The sequence below is a fragment of the Trichoderma evansii genome, assembly GCF_050947405.1.
Source record: "Trichoderma evansii strain SZMC 28006 chromosome Unknown GGI43scaffold_31, whole genome shotgun sequence".
NCBI classification, from domain to species: Eukaryota; Fungi; Ascomycota; class Sordariomycetes; order Hypocreales; family Hypocreaceae; genus Trichoderma; species Trichoderma evansii.
The window spans coordinates 251,478-272,349 of NW_028145175.1; the positions used below are offsets into that span (position 1 = coordinate 251,478).

The window sequence follows — 20,872 nt, forward strand, 5'->3', positions numbered from 1 at the left end:
CGTTGGATAGTTAATTTAGAGGCTTAAACTCGCCTAAGTTAGCTTAAAACCATAAGAATACTTTTCAGCGAGGAAACCACTCTCCTTTGATACAATCTTCAATCTACCAATGTATCATCATGGTTCAACTTCAGCTGTTGAATTGCGTTACTATTGTGTAACACAAAATCCACTATTCAGAGACGTCATAGGGTTGTGACACTGAGGACTCAGTTATTTATATTAAAACACATTCGATACAGTAGATCACCAACGCGCAACAAGACTAAGTCCGAAACGTCAACGAAATCGGTGTACTTTCAAAAGCTATGAGCCAAGTACGGAAAGTTACAAATCTTTCAAATGACATTCGTGAAGATGAAGAAACTAAGAAGCCACTCTTATATGTAAATTGTATTCAATTACTTTGAAGCCAGCTCCTGCGGAAAATAAGCCATTATTGGAAATACGCCATACAGTACAGTTATGCGATATATACCTATTAATGAAGGATCACGTAGACCGCTAGTTCAAGACAAGCTTTCTTTTCCTTAATATATTAATGAATATTCAAAGTAAGTAACACAACCTCCATTTTAATATGTACCTCTCTAGAATAGACTAGATGATTAGTTCCGAAACCCACACGGCAATATCTATTAGTCAAAGAGAGACCACATCAGCTCTATCAGTGTCAAACTTATGGAGTAAAAGACAACTAACGCTAACTATTGCATCCCAAGGGTCAATTTATTACTTGTTTGCGACTCCTGCTGCTGCCTTAACGACACGGACTTGAGGCACGCCGATATCCCGTATACGAATACATGTGGGATGTGCTAGCACGATTCTGTCGCTCCGCGCGGGCACCCATAAAGAGTTTAAGGCCATTGGTCTATTCCTCTTTCAACTTTGCGCGCGGTCATCCCAGTGCAGGCTAGCGCAAAATAGACCATCTCCCTCAGCTCGTCTTCCTAGTTATCAATGGAACAATTTGAAGAACGCGTGGCAGATATCAAGGCATTATTAATAATTGTGGAAAAAGGGATTATGTGGTTACAAATCGTGATCCTTCGCAATTTCAAGGATGTAGTATATATGGATGTATTGAGAAAGGAACAGGCATATAAAGAACCGCCTTGGCCCCCGTTTAGATGCCATATCCAACATCCAACTCTTCAGCACAATTGTTCGTTGCAATCTACATATTCTTTCAATTTTATCCAAAAATACTATTATTACACAAATACAAGCATTATCACCTTCCAACATCATGCCTACCACAATTGCAATCGCTGGCGGCACTGGCAACATCGGAAAAACCATTAGCGACGCCCTCGCTGCCACCGGAAAGTACAAAGTCATTGTGCTTGCTCGCGAGGTAGAGATAATCTACCTTTTATCATTGAATTTATAAAAACTTTTTCTGACATAAATATATTACAAGACTCCCAAAAATTGGTCTCCGAGTGCTGCCCCACTTGTCAACGTCAACTACGAGGATGTCAATGCTATAACCAACATATTGGAGAAATACAATGTCCATACAGTCATATCTGCCATCAAAATTATAACACCTGAGTCTGGAACAGCTGAATGCAATCTCATAAAAGCTGCTGCAAAGGCAGCGCCCACGAAACGGTTTATTCAGAGTGACTGGGGCGTGCGCGCACCTTCGGAAAAGTATGCTTACATTGAGGCCTTCTTTTCTTTTATTATTTTTTCCGGGGGGGAATTTAATACATACATGTACTAATAGTGTGAGAAAAAGTAGCCTACGCTTACCGCAACATTATGTACGTCTTGCCTCGATGGAGCAGCTCCGCCAAACGGACCTCGAATGGACAACGGTCCATAACGGTTACTTCCTTGACTACTATGGGATGCCGCACATCGAGACTCATATGCCGGGGCCATTCGCCTTTGTTCTTGATATTCCAAACAAAATGGCAGCTATTCCAGGCACTGGCAACGAGTTGATATCTTTTACATATACGAGAGATGTAGCCGAGTTCACCGTCAAGCTACTCGATTTGCCTAAATGGGAAGAAGAAACATTTTGCTACGGTGATAAGGTGACATGGAATGAGTTTTTGAAGTTGGCCGAAGAAGCAACTGGTAAGTCCCCATCTTTTATGACTGTCCCTTGATGATCACTCGTTAAATGCTGACATTTTTTTTTTAATAGGATCCAAGTTCAATGTTACCTACGATGACGTGGAGAAGCTTGAAAAGGGTGAGGTCACTGAACTACCATCCCATGCCATGGCATACGAATTCTTCCCAAAGCCGCTCCTGCAGCAGTATTTCTCCAAGTTCGGCCTATACATTATGGCCGGCTTATTTGATATGCCAACGGACAAATCTCTCAACGCCATATTTCCAGAGGTCAAGACAACCACAGTGAAGGAGGTTCTGGGTCTCTGGAAGGGGAAATAAATGACTAGACTGTACACTTCATTTCGTTGTCTCGCAGCTCTATTTATTTCATCACCAAGTGTCGCTTTCATCGAGTATCATGGTTCAAGCAATGTTCTATTAGCTACATTCACTAGAATATATACAATTTTACTCGTCTTACCTATTCTAGTCGGTTATAGACCTTTTCTAAGCTAAAAGAGCCGGCATGCCAAGAATATTCAAGCATGCTTGTACATCCCACACTTCGCTATCTGTGGATCCTCGAATCTGCCACACGCTTTCCATGATGCGTAATGCTTCGTCCAATGTCCCAATCCGCGTTGGTTTATCCAACTCGGTGAAAAGATTTCGAAAGTCTTGCTCTTGCGTGTGCTCAGCTATACAACCGACGACGCAGAGCGGCCAAGCCAACGCCCGCAATTGGGAAGAGCCAGCCATTGTTTGTAACAGTTGAAGTGCGTGCGCTACACTGGACCGTACCTCTGGCAACAATGGGAGCCAGCCTGAAATCACGACGGTTAGGTATATTCTCGCTGCACAGCCCCAAATCTTTGTAGAGTTTACTAGAAACACGTCAGGTACGAGATTCAGTTTACGACAATGCAATTGAAAAGAGCCAGTGGGCCAATATTTACCTGTAAGAGCCGCACCATCACCGTCCATCTGTGAACCACCCTCGTCAAGCATTTGAGTAATGTGGCTAGCGCGCTCAATTAGCCCTGTCCTGTAGTCGATGCCCTTTCTCATGCTCTCTTTCTTCCAAGCATCTAGTGCCGATATCTCTGCAATTACATGTATGGCCCAATTGCGGCAACCGATAAGGTTTGATAGCCGGATAGTAGCCTCACCCTTTCCAGGAGTCCCGTCATCTCCATTAGAAAGAAGCTGTGGATGATATTCGAGTAACTGTGGTGGTCGCTCAAGTGAGGTGCTCGCCGCAACGTCGATGAAAAGCAGAAGGCCAGTGAAGAACCGAAAACATTCCTGTCTGTTGTCCCAGACATAATAACCTTCTTTAATCGCATATAGCGGGCGTTGGTTGATCTGACTCAAAATTTCGAGCATTATAGATGTAGAGGTTTTCGCAGCGTAGTTCTGTAGTATATCTAGGAAGAGAGCAATGGTGGGCGATAGATGGTTGTCCCAGTTCGCCGATCTGCCCAGCGCTACCTCAAAAGTAAGAAATTGAACAATACTCTCCATGACTCGCACTTTATCCAACAAGTTCGCCCGGTCGCCCTGATCATTCAGCTCCCGTATATCCTGTTGCAACATATTGAAACACATATCTGCCTGTCGTACGAGCCGAGACCAGACTACCGTCTTGCACAATTTATGTTCCTCTCCAGAATATTGTTCGCTTAACGCAACCGTGAAAATATAAGAGCTAATTCCTAGTACTGAATGGAAGGCGACTTTGCTATGCGAGATAAATGAGAAGATCCAGCCACGCCCAGGGCTAAGTAGACCAGCTCGATAGAAGGGAAAGATCAATGGGAATACATTATCCAGATATTTCATGAGAAAGTCCATATCATAGTCTTCTCCGTAAAACATCATGTCGGGCTCAGGTTTGGGTCGCACATCAAAGTTGTTTGCGAGGCTAAATCCTGGTGCAGTGTCGGATACCTTGCGTTTCCTTGTATTCATTTCAGCATTTTGGTTGCTGTTTAGAATTGGGGTTGTCTCATTTGCTGCATCAATGCGGGATGTTATTCTACCGTTAGAGAGGTCATGTTTGGGGATAAGGTTGATGAAATTGATATCTGGTCTGATCCGGGTTGTTTTTGCAAATCCTGCGACTCCTGCCGAAGCATGATGCCTCTCTCGACGACAGCCGGCTTGCTGCTTGATCTGAGACTTGATTTGGGCAGCCATAGCCTCTTGCTTTTTAGCCCCATCGAACCATTTAGGTTTCCGCATTGCGTAGTGACAGGTAATTTGCAGCCCACTGCAATTGGCGCATTCAGGCCGTCTTTCATCGCACTTTTTGCGACGTAGTCGACACGTCCAGCAACCATTGCTTCTCTTTTCTGCATGAGCCATGGAAATAGAGGCTGTAATATGGTGCGTGTAGATCCACCGAAGGGTAATCGTACGATAGCTAGACTATATGAATGAATAAATAAAAGAAGAATATGAATAATAATAAGGGGAAGCAGTGACTTGTTGTCCTTAATAATTACGTGCAGCTTTCCTTGTCGAAAGTCGTTCTGGGGTGCGACAGGGGCCGCAGGATAAGCAGGCGGTATGCAGCTGTAATTGTAGTATTTTATCAGTTGAGCTTTCTATAGCCTAGTAACCCGTATTTATAATTCCACTAGGGGTGGGTGGCCGATAATTATACAGCTCAGCTGGCTTAGTTACGGACGCCATTTTAACCTGATTCCTTACTTGTAGTACCCAGTGCAGTGTACCTGAACGTTTTGCCAGACGAGCGCTATAATCTCCTTTGTATCTCTGTATCGGCTGTATTTATACTCATTGATGACTTTGTATTTGGTACTACAACTCTTTTATAGAGTGAGATTTAACCTCAGAACCATTGGATTTTGCGTAGTGGCTAATGGCTATAAGGTGTTGCATTGCTGTTACAAGCACATACGACCATAGGTAGTGGAGAACTCGGGGTCCCGTCAAATTCTACCACACGGTTCATTGTCTTCTATTTCCAGCTCTCTTGGCTTCCGAAACTCTTGAACTTGAGAATTGCGCTAACTAAATTAAAATACCCGGTTTATTATGTCAATGGATCTTTATTTAAACGGAGTTGACTACCGCTATCTCTCGCTGTTCCAGGCTATGCATAGTAGGGTATTGCCCCACTAATTACATGTACATAACATGAGCTTTTTCTTGGAATCTCTTAAATCGAGCCCATGGCGGCTGTTGCTACTCAAGCATTATTAGGCGACGAGCACCGCTTTACACCCCCGCAGCTGTGTCCGCAGGACGCAGCGTTTTCAGTTCCACGCCGCGATCCGAACCAACTCTTGGCTATTCGCTCGCAATAAAGAGTATGCTTTGCGATGTCTTAATTCACCACCTGGCAGGCCATCATTGGCAAGCGGATCAAGGCGACCTATATTATATCATACAGGTTCTCAAGAAAACAATGGTACTACAAAGTTCGTCTTCTTGTCAGAAACAATCTAACGTGGTGTTAGTCATTTAACATACAGCCGCTCCCGCTCCCTGAACACGTCATTTTCTCCAACGCTAAGACAAGTCCGTGTATCATTGTCATTGAAGGAGAAGGCCAGAAAGTATATTAGCGGAAGTATATATCATAAAATATGATATAAAAAAAATATAAAAAAAATCAATTACTATATGTTATAAGTAAAGTAAATAAATATAATAATTTAGCTTTAATTAAAGTAAACTATATGTGTATATTATGCTGTTTTTCTTAATCAAAGGTCGGGTGTTTATTATACTAAGAAATAGCAAGCGGGGTCCTTATGTAATATGCGATACCGGTGCCGGTGTTGGCCCTATAAACTTTTCCTATGACTGCCCTCGACTGATTGACTTGACTGATTGACCAACTTTAATTCCTCAGCAAACTTTTCGACCCTCAGAAATATTTCAACATGGCCGAGAAAAAGGCGGACGCCCCGGCAGCCGGCATGCTCTGGGGGGGCAGGTTCACAGGTTCGAATGTCTCGGGAAACAAGCTTCGGATGCAGTATACTGACCTCACGGTGCGTAGGTGCAATTGATCCTCTGATGTACAAGTACAATGCCTCCATCCAGTACGACAAGACTCTTTACAAAGAAGATATCCTTGGATCAATTGCTTTTGCCAGGGCCAACTCAAAGGCTGGCATCATCAGCGAAGAGGAATTTCAGGCGATTGAGCGTGGGTTGCTCCAAGTGATGGAAGAATGGAAGCAGGGAACTTTCGCTATCATGCCGAATGACGAAGATGTGAGAGGCCACCACTCAATTCCACTCAACTTCTCGAAGCTAACACACTGGACCAGATTCATACGGCAAACGAACGTCGCTTAGGAGAGGTCATCGGCAAGGACATCGCGGGTAAGCTGCACACAGGTCGCAGCCGCAACGAGCAAGTTGTCTGTGATATGCGCATGTGGTTACGCGATCGGATCCGCGAAATCGACAGCCAACTCGTTGCATTCCTCAAGGTTATTATCACACGTGCCGAGTCTGAAATGTAGGTCCAGCCCCATCTCTGGCCAAAAGCGACCCCCTGCTGACTGACAACCTCAGCGACTATATCATGCCTGGATACACCCACCTCCAGCGTGCTCAGCCAGTTCGGTGGTCTCAATGGCTAATGTCATATGCCGCTGCGTTCAAGCAGGATCTCGAGCGGTTGCGCCAAGTTTTCGAAAGGGTCAATCTGAGTCCACTTGGTTGTGGCGCTTTGGCCGGCAATCCATTTCGAATCGATCGAAACATGATAGCTGAGGAGCTTGGTTTTAGCGGAATAACCTTAAACTCCATGAATACTTCGGCCGACCGCGATTTCATAATCGACTTCCTGGTCTGGAACTCGATTTTCACCAACCACGTCAGCAGGTGGGCTGAGGACCTCATCATATATTCGACATCCGAGTTCAGTTTCGTGCGGCTGGCCGACGCCTATTCTACAGGGAGCTCTTTAATGCCTAATAAATTCAACGGGGACTCGTTAGAGCTTTTGCGCGGCAAGTCAGGGCGCGCTTTCGGTCAAATGGCTGGGTTAATGATGGTGAGTCCTCATATTAACATCTCAGCCAGTTCCCTTGGCTTTTAGAGTGACTAGGAGCGTATCGAGAGTAGCTACTAACTATTCACTTGGCAGACTGTGAAAGGCTTGCCATCTTGCTATAATAAAGATCTCCAGGAAGGGTGGGAGCCCATGCTGGATTCGGTTCAGACTGTGTCGGATAGTCTAGGCATAGCCAATGGCGTCATTGCTACCTTGAAGGTGCGGCCAGAGCGGATGGAGGCTGCTCTGGACAAAACGATGCTAGCCACTGATGTCGCAGAGTGGTTGGTGAGGAGGGGATGTCCGTTCAGAGAGGCTCACCACATCGCTGGACGCGTCGTTGCACAGTCTGAAAAGCTGGAGATTTCGATGGACAAGCTGACCCTTGAGCAACTGCAAGCTATTGATTCTCGGTTCACAGCAGACATTGTGGAGGCATTCGAATATGAAACGAGTGTCGAGGCGAAAACGTCTAAAGGCGGTACCAGTCGATCAAGCGTGCTGGAGCAGATCCAGGTACTCAGGGCTATGTTGGATTAGGGGGTTTGATAGCGTAGTGCAGGATGCGGCCGAAGCAAGGGAATCTAGGACGGATATCACGAATGGCAGCTTTATTCTGCGGAAGAGCATATGATTTAAGAGCGACGCTCTTGAATGAACCAAAAAGTTATAAAAATGACACAATATCATTGGAGAAATCGAACAGGACAACCGCCGGGCAAGCCGGACATGGGAGGAGTCGTTATCGATCAATAAACGTTTAGTCTTGAAAGCATCTTCCTATAAATTGTTAAATTCTCGAGAATCGGCAGTCAAGACGCCGACTTGCTGCCAATGGGAATAAAATCGCAAGAGGCATCGCAACAAGCATCGCAACAAGCATCACAGCCACGGGCCAGGCACAATGCATCGCAAGGGGATATTAGAAGGTAGAGCCCAGCTGGCTCTCCGCTTTGTTTATCCCTCCGCGGCGACCTCAGTGCAGCCTTGGCCCCTAGTACACTTGCCAATCGTAAGAAAGTTCTGTGGATAGAGGAATTTTTATTGCGTGATGAATGCCAATGGCAAAAACAGGCAAATTCGGTGGCGATTTGTCTAAGGGAATATCTCTATCTACAGCAACGTTGGCCAAACTCCAGACGCTTCCTTTTCTTTCTCCTCTTGCGATATTCTTTCTCCTATGGGCGTAGACGATTGACGTCGCGCACAGGTAAGCCAAGCATAGTATGATGGAGTCGGCGTCTATGGAAACTACTCGTCTATGGACTCGCCGTTATTGTTGCTGTTGTGGTCTTTTTTGCTGGGGTTGTGGTCCGCGTTGGATTGTTAGTCTTGGTGGCCTTGGTGGCAAGCCAGGAAGACGACTGATCATGGCAATTCAATGTGCCTATATACATGTGCTGTATCATATAGAGATCCAACTACAGTCATATCTTGCTCCATAACATATGTACAGCCGAACTATTATCGAAATAAACATGCGCTATTCCTCTCTCCAGCTCCAACCTAACTCGTATTACATTATGGCCAATAATTGTTGGAACCTGCCCATGTCCCAATCTTTTCAACTTTCTTACATGCCATAGTAGCATGCAAAAGAATTAGCTCCGTCAACTTGAACACAATTGCCTCCCTCAAAAGCTTGCTGAAACAGCTGGCCACCGCCACAGTTGGAACCTTGGTAGAAGTCGCACACGCAGCCGCCTGCCCAGCAATTGGCGATGTTCGCATAGGCACCATAATGATAGTTGAAGCAGTTAGGGGGTCCGGCATATAAGTTGGTGGCCCAAGTCACCTCGACTGCACCAAGATAGCTGCTGCACTGATCGCTGTAATAATTAACCTGCATTTGTTGTGCAGAAGCAATGGATGCGGTGATAACCGCCAGAAATGAGGTAGTTGGAAAGTGCATTGTGACTGAGTACTTCGACTAATGAATGGCTGAGATGGACTCTGGCTATTTCTCAATGCCGGATGGTTGACGGCACTTGGTCAATTTATATCCAGGAGAAAGGCATAAGGATTCTGGAACCACATGCACTCCATGAATAGTTTACGATGCTAATACTGCCGCCCTTACTGTAAACACAACCATAATTTCTTGAAATAGCACCGAAGACATGGACCGTTGTTTCCCAATGCCGGCAGAAAGGCGACAACTTACACTATCTGTACCGCTAAGTAACTAATCATGAGACTGAGTACAGTAGTCCCAAATAACAGGTAAACATAGACCAAACAGGAAATAACGAATAATAATTGGTAACTCTAATAATCTTTTTTACACAAGGGGTTCCACTATGTGAGTGGGGCGTATATTTATATCTGAGCGTGAAATATGTCTTGTGGGCGCATCGTTGTTCGCACCTGCGCCTTAGGGAATAGCAAGGATTACTCTTGTAATTGTTTAATAATTTATTTCCAGAATTGAAGGTAGGAACGGGGAATGCCGTGCAGTAGAGCTTACTCAAATAAGTCTATAATCAGAAAAAGAAATGATTGGCACGCAGGTCCATCGACGGTGAATAAGCGAAAACATACCACCCTTTTTATATAGGCACGTTGCACGTGGCGAACCTATTTACTCCAGCATCAAAACCCGCGGGCTGCAAGCTGGATCGCCGTTCAAGCCTGTCAAAGCCCGGTTTTCCTAGTATGAATTGATGATTTAAGACGGATTTGGATATTATCTATCTCAGTCTCGGCAGTATGTGCAATACGAATTCATTGTTTCCGCTAGATAATCCTTTTCTTGTGGCCGCGCATATTTTTTATATAAGTTGCACCCACAGTTTGTCTGCAGCAGTTGTGGTAAACAGCGGTGAGATATAATGCAAAAGAATAGTTCATATTCGACTAGTTCAAGATACGCAAAATTCCTTGCTTGGGAAGAAATACTCTGAGAAAAGGTCAACGCTTTATGAGATTTAAGTAATACGTTCCTTAAATACGAGATGGCTGTAGCAAACTCCGTCGGCGTTTTTCTGTTTTCTCTCTCCCTCTCCCTCTCCCTCTCCCTCCCCCTCTCTTCTCTTTTAAGCAAAGCATCTTCAATTTCTATCTCTACTTGAATGCAAATATTCGAAATGAGTTATTAAATAGGACAAATATATGAGACCAAATTGAGTGGAACTCCAGATTTCGGCCCCCATTTTGTATGTCTATTTAGGCATATTTTAGCACCAACTTGTATCCGACTTGAGTTTCGGGATTACTACTGGGGCTGTACATAATTGCCCGAACGGCATGCAGCACCACTTTTGACTCTTGGCGCTGAGATAATACTTGCCGGCTTACAGGTCTCCCAGTCGCTTCAGAGGTGGCCCATTATCAAGGTTACATCACAATATTAATAAGGATCTCGTGCTGTATGCGGTTCGCACTGCATGAACATATCTAACAACTATAAACTCATACGACTATACACAGTGAAGAATTCGAGGTCGCGGTTCAACGCCTTCCAATTTGTGCACCCCTGGATTCCGAAGATTCGGAGGCCCCCTGATAACTTAGTAACACGTGGTGCCGGCAGCTCAAATTATCATACGTCTGTCAGCAGCAGCTTAATATATAAATTAAATTCAAGCAGCAAAAGAATCACTCGCCCAGTCAAAGATCTTGATCCCTTGCCGAACATAGACATAATTCTATGCTTTGAAAGAAAATTTGCCGCCATTATACCATTGCTAGTCGACCCGGTTAGTGCAGCAGTCCAAGTGGTGGAATTAGCACTGCACTTCGCAATATTCGGTGAAATCGGGGCGTTGTAGCTGACTTGCCGTCAAAAATATTAACTTTTCTATCTTGGGTAGATAGTGATGAAGGTAGAATAGTCGGTGTAGCTCTTCAGCATAAAAACCATCCCGAAAGCAGTGGGCTCATCAACCATTACCGCGCCAATAGTGACAATGTCTACCAAGGGCTAGACATGTCTCTAATATACATCTATACTCCACATTTCAGCTGGGATAATCCAGAAAAGACTACATACATCCAGTTCAGCTTCGGCTGGGACTATATTAGCGTTAGTCATAGTATGTGCCTGTTTCAGAAGTCCAATGAAAGGCAAGGTTAACGGTTTGATACATGTACACAAACTCCAGTATTACGATATAGTCGAGCACATGTTTCACGAAAGAGGTATTAATGGCGCTGAATAGGTCGCCTGATTCAATATTCAGCAATCCAGTGGCCCGTAACAAGCTAGCGATTGCAACGTATCAATGAGATTAATTCGCCCTCTGTGCAAAATGATCTTAGTTTAGATGATAATTCTTAAGATTGATACAGCCAATAGGCTGAATCATTTCATTGTTGACAATAAAAGACGACTAACGAATAGCCCTGTTGTTTTAGGTAAGGAAATAATAGGGTTTACTGTTTCTACTTTAAAGTCCTATTTATCCTCTATATACTCATAAATGAAATGTTATAGTTATAATATCGAGATGGTCTTGTCCTCAATCTGCGAGTATTGAACATATTGTAACCTCAATACGAGCCGAGGTGCGCACTAGCTACCATACTACTGCAACTGAGCAATTTGACTGCAGCTGAGTAAGTTTTAAGTGCATATGAGTGGATTTGAGTGCATATAAGTAATCTTCAAGTGCAAATTGCAAATTTTAACTACCACTGAGCTGGAATCAATAAACCCCACGTAAATATTCGGCGCCGAATAGGGTCGGCATTAATTAGATAATTATCATTACAGCCACCAAGATACTTCAAGTTTCGCAACCTTGAAAAGGTTAGCGTGTTCTATTGCTTTTGGAATAGATCTTACGATTGGTGCGCTTGAATAGGTATAAAACTTTTGCTTTCCCATTGTCAAGGGTTCAAACTGCAGAGATAGGAATATAAAGGCTTCAAGTCCCGCCCCATATCATGAACACGCAACTATATCATCATATTCCTGCAAAACTGTCCCTTCAGAAGTATAAGATTATTTGAAAGCCTTTATCAAAATGGCTCCTATTGTTATCGGTTCTCTCTGCTACCACTATCTAGCTGTCGATGTCATTGCTCCATTTGACTTAATCTTTGGTGGTACCAAGCAGTTCATAGACAGTATGAGAATATACACGCCAACTGTCACCGACTCAATAGTCGCAAAGGCTCCAGAATTTGTCTTCCAGCACATTGGGCTTTCCCGCGATCCTGTGGATCTGACCTCTAGCCTTACACTGAAGCCCACGTGTACTGTCGATGACTGCCCTGAGCTAGACATACTCTTCCTTGGAGGCCCACATCCTGGTTATTTCACTCTTGATCCGAGATATGCCGACTTCATTCGTCGCCACGTTGCTTCTGGAAAGCCTCTGTTCACTAACTGCACCGGGTCCTTTGTTGCCGCTATAGCTGGTGTATTAGACGGCAAAACGGCCACAGGCAACCACCTTGAGTATGAATGGGTGAAGCACAGATATCCCAAGGTGAACTGGACAAAAGAAAAGAAGTGGATTGCCGATGGAAACATATGGACGGCATCGGGTCCTATGGCAGGAATGGACATGATTCTTCACTGGTTGCGGGAGAACCATGGGGAGGAGGTGTTTACATTTGCGGCTATGAATCTCGACTACGAGCCCAGAGATGAAGATGGAGTCAACGTGATTCCTTTCCGCTATGATGAAGATGGAAAGCGGCTGTTTACTCATGTTCATCGTTATCACGACTCTTACTAAGTGTTTGCTAGGAGATATGCGATACACAGTTTGGCTTATAAATGGCTAATGTGGAAGATGTAGTTTTGACATATTGTCAAGCGTTGAAATCACATTCGGCATCTTCAGATCTATTTCGTATTTCCCTCAAGTTGCTTCCATTCCTGTCCCCAAAACCTTTCTCCCTGCTCGAATGTTGGCCTCTTGTTTGGATCCAGGCTCATACATCGAGACACAAAATCTTTCCATATTTCTGGCATGCTGTCGCTTGCATGAGTCCATACTACCGCCTTTGCCTCCGGATGTCCCCTCTCGTGCACCCACACATCATCTCTCTGCTCAAAGATGACCCATAAACTCCGCCCTATGCTGTAGACCTCTGCAGCCTCCAGCGCTCTAGGGCATTCGCGCTGCCACAATTGGAATGCATTCCTCCTTGGCCAAGTTCCACAGTTATCAGGTAGTGGACCTATGAACTTTTGATATGGCATCATGGGCTCTATACCCGTTTCCGAGTTTGCAACGACCTCGACGTCCCACAAGCCGTTCCCTTCGGGTGCGAGGAAGAAGGGAGACGCGCCGCATTGCTCCCAGTCAATTACAATTACATCATCCTCGTTGTTTAGAAACACATTGCTTGGCTTCAAATCCATATGGTACTGCCCTGATGAATGCACAATCGCCATTGCCTGGTATATCGTCGGGCGCACCCATCCACGCTCAACGCACATTGTCACAATCTCAGCGACTTCGAATGCAGTATAGTTACTCAGTCTCAGACGGCGAAATTTCCCCTCCTCATACATCTCATTAACTGCCTCCAATGTTTCACTGAATGGAACCGATCGATCTGCCGCATGCAAGTAGAAGATGTCGACGCTGTCGGTCTGCAGTGCGGCCAACGACTCGGAAAACTTCTGCCGGAGGCTATCACGCTTGTGGAATCCAGGGTTCGAGGGATAGACTTTGGTTGCTATCGTTAGGCCTCGCTCTTTCCACCCGGCTGCCGCGGTGAATTCCTCTTGCTTGCCATTCAGGTACATTCGGGCAGTGTCTATTTCGCTGTACCCCTGTGCCTGGAAATAATTAAGGCATCGGTGGAATTCTTCCAGAGTTGTAATTCGACCACCAGCGTTTATATCTGGGCTGAATGTCATGAGCCCAAGGATGATACGAGGTCGTTGCGTGTCGCTGGAGGAGGGCATTTTTGGCATTGGAATTTTGTTTTTTGGGCGATATATATTTTAGAATTTTACAGTGGCTATTGGACAAGCGTCAAGCACAATGTATGGTGACGGGCTGTTACAAAAGGCTGGATAATAGACGACTTTATACCGTTGAGAAGCATACGGCATGAGCCTATACGTCATAAAGACCGGCTCCAGAATACTTTTACGATAATAATGAGTCGTCTACCTAGCAGCCCATGTCCTCTTAGGGTGCATGAATAGAGCAACATAGTTAAATAAATCATACTTCCCAATTAGGAATGGGCCTTTATGCACAAGCGTCAGGATAGGTATTTCCAACTGCTCTTAGCTTCCACACAACTCTTCTGTTACGCCTCCTAGTTACATCTTGAAACACCATTGGGCTCTCGGCTGGATATTATTTGGGATAACGATGAAAGAAAATTGTTTAGTGAACTTGGGATAGCGCGATTTAAGTCTTTTAGCAGTTGGGTGGCATCTCACGGTATCTCAGACTTTGATACCGGCTTCGAGGAAGTCATGAATAATATGGAAGTATGTCAAATCCGTAATTAAGGTGGGCGGTCTACACTAGAAGAGGGGCGATATCTGTAAATGTAGGACAAGACTGCATTTATTCCGACAATAAAAACATTTTGAGCGTAAGGCAAGAGAAGTAACCAAGTGACTGTCGACAGCCCTATTACACCATGGTTCTTGCTTCTTGGTATGATTCAATGAACTAAGCAATATAATCGTTCTGCAGAAGGGGTCGAGAATGCCGCTATGTTACTATGTTACCCATGGTAAAAAGGAAAAAAAAGAAAGGTGGCGGGCTTATTTTAGTTGTAGCTGAGTGCTAAGCCCCAAGAGATCATACTTCCCTTTTCGGAGAGTCTCCATTCAATTAGTCTGTATATCGTTCAAGGAAAATCGGAGCTGCATTAACTTGTATTTCTGCTTACTGGCTAAGGTATATTTTTCTTGTCGGCGACTCACTGATACAACAAGAAACCTAACCACTCGCTCTAAATATTACCCGCCAGTCTTTGGAAGGCTGGCTGTGATTCCAAGCCCTCGATGGCAATCGCATTGTAGGTTTAGCGAGTAAATGGATTGGGTCGGTAGCTGTTGAACTTTGTGGAATAGGAAACGGCTGGCAGAGAATCATAGAGCTGGGTCTGATTTCGTAGTGTATCTTTTTGCGTGCAATGCATCCCTCGCTCTCTGTAAATTGCTAGCCTGATGCCTATGACATGCATGTAGGGACCACGATTTTCTCTCTACTTCCTATTTGTGCATGTATACGGGTATTATATATTGGATTTATTCCAGTATCTTCATACCCATTGTTCGAATGCTAGATTTAACTTGATCTCCTTGCTCAATACCTAGTAGAAACACATGTCCAATCAGAACCGCCCATCGGCTCGAAGAGGGGGTTGCAATGAGACAGGGAAAATGACGTCCAGGCATCAACAACGTAACATTCCGCAGCAGCTTGGTACTATGTATGAACCAACGGTCAGCCAAACATATACTTACAATTGCCAACATAGCGCAAACGAGGGGCATTTAGATGCCCATGTGCTTACGACAGGCGTTAGTAGAAGTTTCAGAATCAGAATATTTTCTCATTTGCCTGTACTTGATTGCATTGGAGATGAGCATAGGCACGGTAAGATCAGAGAGACCAACGTTATAAGTCGGATGTGCGCTCATCCAAGCACATACGACCATAGGTAGTGGAAAATTCGGGGTCCCGTCTGCTCCCCCATAGACAAGCCACTAACCGGCAGATTAGTAGTCAGGTGGGTGACCACTGGCGAACACCGGCTGTTGTATGTTTTTTACTTTTTTTTTTGTCTTCCTTTCTTACAAGATTTTCAGGCATGTGGAACTCTTATTGTCATGATTAGGCCGAGTCGGCACAATTTATGTGGTTCGGATAACCTTGGTATGGAATATGCATTGTAAAGTTTATGACGTCGCTTGACCCGATCTACTAGCCCACTGACACTTGGTTGAACGCGCTCCGGAACTGACGATATTGTTACATATGAATGCCATATTTCCTTTTTTTTTTCTCGGATTAGAAAGTCTTCCAATATTATGTCGAAAGGCTCTGGAGGAAGCCATCACACTTCGATCGGGGCTATCTGGCTTTAATGATTGTTTAGTTTATACGTGGTGTATCTACGTGTCAGAAACATGGGCTCTAAACTTTCGGCTCAAAAGCCAAATTCCGTGTAATATCTCTAAAATGAAAGAAGCATCTACCTCAAACTCAACCCCCAGACACATCGATGTTGGAGACATGGAGTGTTCCGTATAACCGGCCAGCTTCCTGTAAAAGTTAACGCCGCCATAGCGATGCCGAATACTGTATTATGCTCAATAAACAAGTAGCCAGAAACGCCAAGAAAATATCCCACAGTTCAAACTAATTGGCCTGCTTCAACGAAGTCTTGACAGTACAATTGGATATCTTAGGCGGGCACACTGCAGATCGCACAAGGCCCTTGAAAACAGGCCCATTTGGCCCATCCTGGAAGTACGCCAGCTGTGGAATGTTGAGAATAGCAAACTGTCGGACATCTGTCAAGGGGTATTGCTTGTCTCTCCACTGGCCAAAATATGTCAACCAGCTGACTGGCGGCTTGGCGTGGTTTTTGGTAGCTAGCGGAGTGAATTGGTTGTTTTCCTCTGCTGAGCGTTTAGGGTCGAAGTCAAAGGTGAAGTTATAGGCGTAGGCATTGGCAACCGGGTCCCAGAGAGTGCCCAGTGATGTTGTATCTTGGAGCAGATTCTTAGGTAGAACAGCCTCTAGAATAGAGGAGAGGTTCAAATGACTCAAAGCGCCAGCAGGAAGGCCTGGGATCGTCACCGAGCTCAAGTTAACCGCGGGCGGCGGGGGGAGCGTAAAAGGTATGTTGTGAGATCCATTCGTGGTATAATTGGAGTGGCCACCGAATGATGAGAAAATAAGCGCCCTCTTCCCGATTTTCTGAAGTGCATCGTATTTAAAAGCCTCTCCTTGCTCATGCTGGGACAGAAATATTTCAGTTGGCTTGCCGTCCACGAAGCGGACCACTGTATTCTCCCAGTCACCAACATGAAAGTCTTCAGGAATCCCAAGCACGTGCCCGCCATTGTTGAGGGCAAAGAAGTAAAAGTAAAAGGCGTCGACGATGGAAGAATTGTCGGGATGAATTCGAAGAAGGATGGCGCAAGAGACGGCGCCTTCGGTCTCGCCTTGAACATTCGGCTTAACACCACGTACCCAAGAAGGTTCCCTTGCGAGATCTGTTACGTCTTCCTTGGCGGTCAGGAAAACTGACGCATTACCAAATTTGTTCAGTTGGTTCAAGTTGTTGAGTGTTAGTGGATGCAACTTCTCGCCGACTCTGGTGAAGTTGACCTCAGGAACGGTGTTGAGTAACTGTTTGCCAATATCCGCCGGGAATAAAACTTCGTTTTTATCAAGAGCGACAATTGGAGCTATGGCACATTAGGGATTCATGTCACTGAAAATTTAAAGAGAACTCAAGTCAAGCCCGTGCTACGCTTACCATAGTCAATGACATAGGCTGGCACTTTTGGTGCTGCGGATGCTGCACCTACACTGGCGGCCAGTGATGCTCCGATCAGGGCAAAGATGATGGTTCACATATTTATTTAGCAAGAAAAGTTCATGACTCTCATTCAACAGAGAATATTAAAGTCAGATGCGTGCGCAGGTGGCATCTGCATGTATATATATATATATGTGCGTACAAGATTACTTAACAAACATTTGTCAGATAAGCTACAATCTATTATGGCGTCAAGTATATCAAAGCAGAGCTCCGAGTCATGAGTAAGACTAGAAAATAGAAAAGGTGTAAGCACTTCATGAGTGCATATACTAGCTCTGTTGTTTGTTTGTCGCTATGGCGATCGATGTAAGCATCAGCGGGCTCATCTACAACCTTTCCGTCTCGCTTATGTCGCTAACGTGGAATTAGAAATTCGTCAAATTTCATTATCCCAACTGTAGCTAGCAAACACTGTAAGCTGAAGTCTAGTGCCATGCACTTCAGCATATTCCGTGCTTCCGATAAGATTCCATCTTGTGGCAGTGACGACAGCAGGGCGAGATGGAGAGAGCTGAATTAAGCTATTCCTATTAATAGCAGTATTAATAGAAGTTAATGCTAATATGGTAAAGGGTGGGTGTATCCATCTGTATATAGTAAATATCGTAGCAATATTTCGTAGCGATGGCCTCTGCTTGGTGCATATTACAAGAATGGTTCTTTTGACGTTCGGGATATAAAGAGAAGATTGATCGTCAAGTGAGAAGAATGTAGTCCCAAAACTAGCAGCAAAATACGAAAAACTTGGGCTGTGTTTACACAAATAGAGAAAGTAGAAGATGCAATGTGGGAGAAGAAAAAAACGTTCTAGAGATACCGACTCCTTTTCTTTTCTTTTTTTCTTCTTATAAATCTTGGCTACGGAAAGTAAAGTGCTTGATATTATACATCAGTAACATTAAGGAGGGAGAGCTGCTAAAAAAAAGTAAAAAAAGAAACATACAACAGCCGGTGTTCGCCAGTGGTCACCCACCTGACTACTAATCTGCCGGTTAGTGGCTTGTCTATGGGGGAGCAGACGGGACCCCGAATTCTCCACTACCTATGGTCGTATGTGCTAGAAACGGTGGTTAATCTCCTCATATACTAGTTGCTAGACTATGCACATTGAATACCACTGTTCCATATTAACGTGGCTGTCCAATTTCACGTCAACATCTTGATCTTGTCTATAACCTCCTGGTCGTCTTAATATAACACAGATTGACGGACCGATAATTCTGCCCTTTTGAGCCGCTTTTTCTTTGCCCTGTGCGCCAGTCTCGTGGGGGCGTACTGCAAGCATTGTAATAATGCGGATGGGAAATTTCTCTTCAATTTGGAGACTTATTCCTCGACCCCGTAATCTCCGTTCTGGACGCCATAGTGGTATCATGGTATCGCCCACTTGTATCTGCGCTGGGCCAATACCATAGCCCCAGCCAAGTTCGGGGCTCAATTTGAAAGGCTCTATCTGGAATAGGCAGAACTCCTGTAAAATAGAATCCAAGAGTCGTAAATTATCAAACAGCATTGCGTTTAATGGCCTTGGAAGCAATGCGCTAAGATGGTTTATGTATATATCAATATCCGGACCCCCAACACGTGCGTCTTCGCACTTTTTCGGCGTGTAGCAGAATTCTGCGACCATGTCCAGTAAAGAGGATAATGCGATTATTTGCAGAGTCGAAGCAGAAATAGAGTGGAAGAGGTCGTGCAGGAGACCGATGACTCGTTCTTCCCTCTGCTCTTCAACACATAGAGGTCCGTCAAATGTTTTTACATAAATGGCTTGTCGGCCTTGAGGTCCACTAATAGAAGAGTGCCAGTTAACGTGTAGAACACCTTGATGGAAACTCAAGGTAGTCTTTTCAGAATGCCGAGGAGAAGAGGGATGTTGTTCCCATGTATCCGGGTTCCTTATGTAAGAATAATAAGGCAGAATTCTTCTTCGAGTTCTTGACCAGTCAGGGACCCATGATGGGTAGAGAGCATCTTCTGACTGGGAGATAGGACCAAATTCGAATAAATGAAGTAACATCTGGAAATTAGTATTTTTATCACCAAGGCTAAACAGAAACAGGGCCAATTGTTTAAATATGTCAGTCCAGTGTGTCTTGTAATCTAAAGGAAACCGATCATTTTTCGGTATGAGGCCGAATAAGGCAGCGATGCGGTCCTTGCGCTCAAGGCAGTCACCTTTATGAAAAGTCCATAGGAGTTCCAATATGCCGTGTTTATCTGCTGACCTGTCCAGATTTGCCATCACTGCGACCTGGTACCATGAAAGATCTAAAGTTTGAATCCGTCTTGCGACTTTGTGAAGCTCTGACAGAGGAATGGAATAATTCCCACAGAAAACAGTAGCCTGGCGGGCAAGATAGGCCTCTTGAATAACCCAGCGGCGCGAGAACCAAGGCTGATCAAAAAACTCAGTCAGGTAAACAATGTTGGCATATTTATTAACACCATCTCGAAGAATTCTCCTCGACATACTACCAAAACGCTCTGCCATTTCCTCTTTCTCAACTTCAGGCAGTAGATTGGCTTCTCGAAAAAATGTAAACAACATTGCAGTCCTATAGTTATCAGGACCAAGCCATATGAAACCCGACTTTGCCTCTTCATAGATGCGCCCCATTAATGGAATCTGCTCTGCTTTCTCGACCTCGTCGTCTTGGTTGAGGCATATGGCATCGATCCATAGATAACGCAGCTTGTTGGATGCTCGAATCCGTCGCAATAAAGCATCGACATTCGGTGTGATCCTCAAGTACGAAGTATCACCGTCACATCTTATCTCTAAGCTTCGTGAGAATTCAGGTTTGCCCCAGGCATAGGAAATAGCATTATAGTTTATCATTGGTGCCGAACGCCGACATTGGATAAGTGAGCAACTCAGCGGGGCTGTTCTGCCAGCTGCCGCATTTAAAACGATAAGCCGAATTGCATCCTCTGCGCATAAAGGTTCATAATGGTATTTATTGAAAATTGGCATATTTGCGTGGTGAGAAGAGAGATATACTCAACCGTTATGTTTTAGTTGATAGTGGACCTTTTGTGTATGATAAAAATATTGAGAATACAGTGCTGAGAGACAGAATAAGAAGGATCAAGACCAACTTATCAGCCGACGTCGTCGCAGTTTCTCCTACCAACAGCACAGCCGTGAAATCTCCAACCAACGACATAAACACAAGTCTGCCTATTAACACAGCCACAAATTATGCAGCCTGGGTGCATATTTGCAGTAGCGGCCTGCAGATTGCCTGCATG

At 44.6% G+C, this 20,872-nt stretch overlaps 7 protein-coding genes across 7 annotated transcripts; 3 read left to right on the plus strand and 4 right to left on the minus strand.

Moving 5' to 3' along the window:
* The first annotated feature begins 961 nt into the window (after positions 1-961).
* On the plus strand, positions 962-2,502 carry GGI43DRAFT_267301 (uncharacterized protein). The gene is made up of 4 exons (XM_083201034.1): positions 962-1,360; positions 1,427-1,662; positions 1,751-2,097; positions 2,168-2,502. The coding sequence occupies exons 1-4, from the start codon at positions 1,253-1,255 to the stop codon at positions 2,416-2,418; spliced, it is 942 nt and encodes a 313-aa protein (XP_083055810.1). The 5' UTR covers positions 962-1,252; the 3' UTR covers positions 2,419-2,502.
* Positions 2,503-2,586: 84 nt separating this feature from the next.
* Positions 2,587-4,446, minus strand: GGI43DRAFT_426112 (transcription factor domain-containing protein; the record flags this gene model as incomplete). The annotated part of the gene is made up of 2 exons (XM_083208595.1): positions 2,587-2,963; positions 3,036-4,446. 2 exons carry the CDS (start codon positions 4,444-4,446, stop codon positions 2,587-2,589), a joined length of 1,788 nt encoding a protein of 595 aa, XP_083055811.1.
* Positions 4,447-5,996: 1,550 nt separating this feature from the next.
* On the plus strand, positions 5,997-7,663 carry GGI43DRAFT_388370 (argininosuccinate lyase ARG4; the record flags this gene model as incomplete). Its single annotated transcript, XM_083204063.1, has 5 exons — positions 5,997-6,057; positions 6,116-6,333; positions 6,390-6,583; positions 6,640-7,123; positions 7,217-7,663. The coding sequence occupies 5 exons, from the start codon at positions 5,997-5,999 to the stop codon at positions 7,661-7,663; spliced, it is 1,404 nt and encodes a 467-aa protein (XP_083055812.1).
* Positions 7,664-8,632: 969 nt separating this feature from the next.
* Positions 8,633-9,174, minus strand: GGI43DRAFT_267325 (uncharacterized protein). The gene has a single exon (XM_083201035.1). The coding sequence runs from the start codon at positions 9,033-9,035 to the stop codon at positions 8,697-8,699; it is 339 nt and encodes a 112-aa protein (XP_083055813.1). The 5' UTR covers positions 9,036-9,174; the 3' UTR covers positions 8,633-8,696.
* A 2,778-nt stretch (positions 9,175-11,952) lies between these two features.
* On the plus strand, positions 11,953-12,865 carry GGI43DRAFT_267345 (class I glutamine amidotransferase-like protein). Its single transcript, XM_083201037.1, has one exon. It carries the CDS (start codon positions 12,091-12,093, stop codon positions 12,808-12,810), a length of 720 nt encoding a protein of 239 aa, XP_083055814.1. The 5' UTR covers positions 11,953-12,090; the 3' UTR covers positions 12,811-12,865.
* Positions 12,866-14,179, minus strand: GGI43DRAFT_267344 (NADP-dependent oxidoreductase domain-containing protein). The gene has a single exon (XM_083201036.1). The coding sequence runs from the start codon at positions 14,001-14,003 to the stop codon at positions 12,921-12,923; it is 1,083 nt and encodes a 360-aa protein (XP_083055815.1). The 5' UTR covers positions 14,004-14,179; the 3' UTR covers positions 12,866-12,920.
* Positions 14,180-18,293: 4,114 nt separating this feature from the next.
* GGI43DRAFT_267388 (HET domain-containing protein) lies at positions 18,294-20,849 on the minus strand. The gene has a single exon (XM_083201038.1). It carries the CDS (start codon positions 20,592-20,594, stop codon positions 18,711-18,713), a length of 1,884 nt encoding a protein of 627 aa, XP_083055816.1. The 5' UTR covers positions 20,595-20,849; the 3' UTR covers positions 18,294-18,710.
* Positions 20,850-20,872: the final 23 nt, after the last annotated feature.

Bases quoted from the DNA above. Each gene is read 5' to 3' on its own strand.
- GGI43DRAFT_267325 (XM_083201035.1), bottom strand. From the start codon at position 9,035: ATGCACTTTCCAACTACCTCATTTCTGGCGGTTATCACCGCATCCATT.
- GGI43DRAFT_267301 (XM_083201034.1), top strand. From the start codon at position 1,253: ATGCCTACCACAATTGCAATCGCTGGCGGCACTGGCAACATCGGAAAA. The intron at 1,361-1,426 runs GTAGAGATAATC...ATATATTACAAG, and splicing joins TCATTGTGCTTGCTCGCGAG to ACTCCCAAAAATTGGTCTCC. The intron at 2,098-2,167 runs GTAAGTCCCCAT...TTTTTTTAATAG, and splicing joins GTTGGCCGAAGAAGCAACTG to GATCCAAGTTCAATGTTACC.
- GGI43DRAFT_267388 (XM_083201038.1), bottom strand. From the start codon at position 20,594: ATGCCAATTTTCAATAAATACCATTATGAACCTTTATGCGCAGAGGAT.
- GGI43DRAFT_267345 (XM_083201037.1), top strand. From the start codon at position 12,091: ATGGCTCCTATTGTTATCGGTTCTCTCTGCTACCACTATCTAGCTGTC.
- GGI43DRAFT_267344 (XM_083201036.1), bottom strand. From the start codon at position 14,003: ATGCCAAAAATGCCCTCCTCCAGCGACACGCAACGACCTCGTATCATC.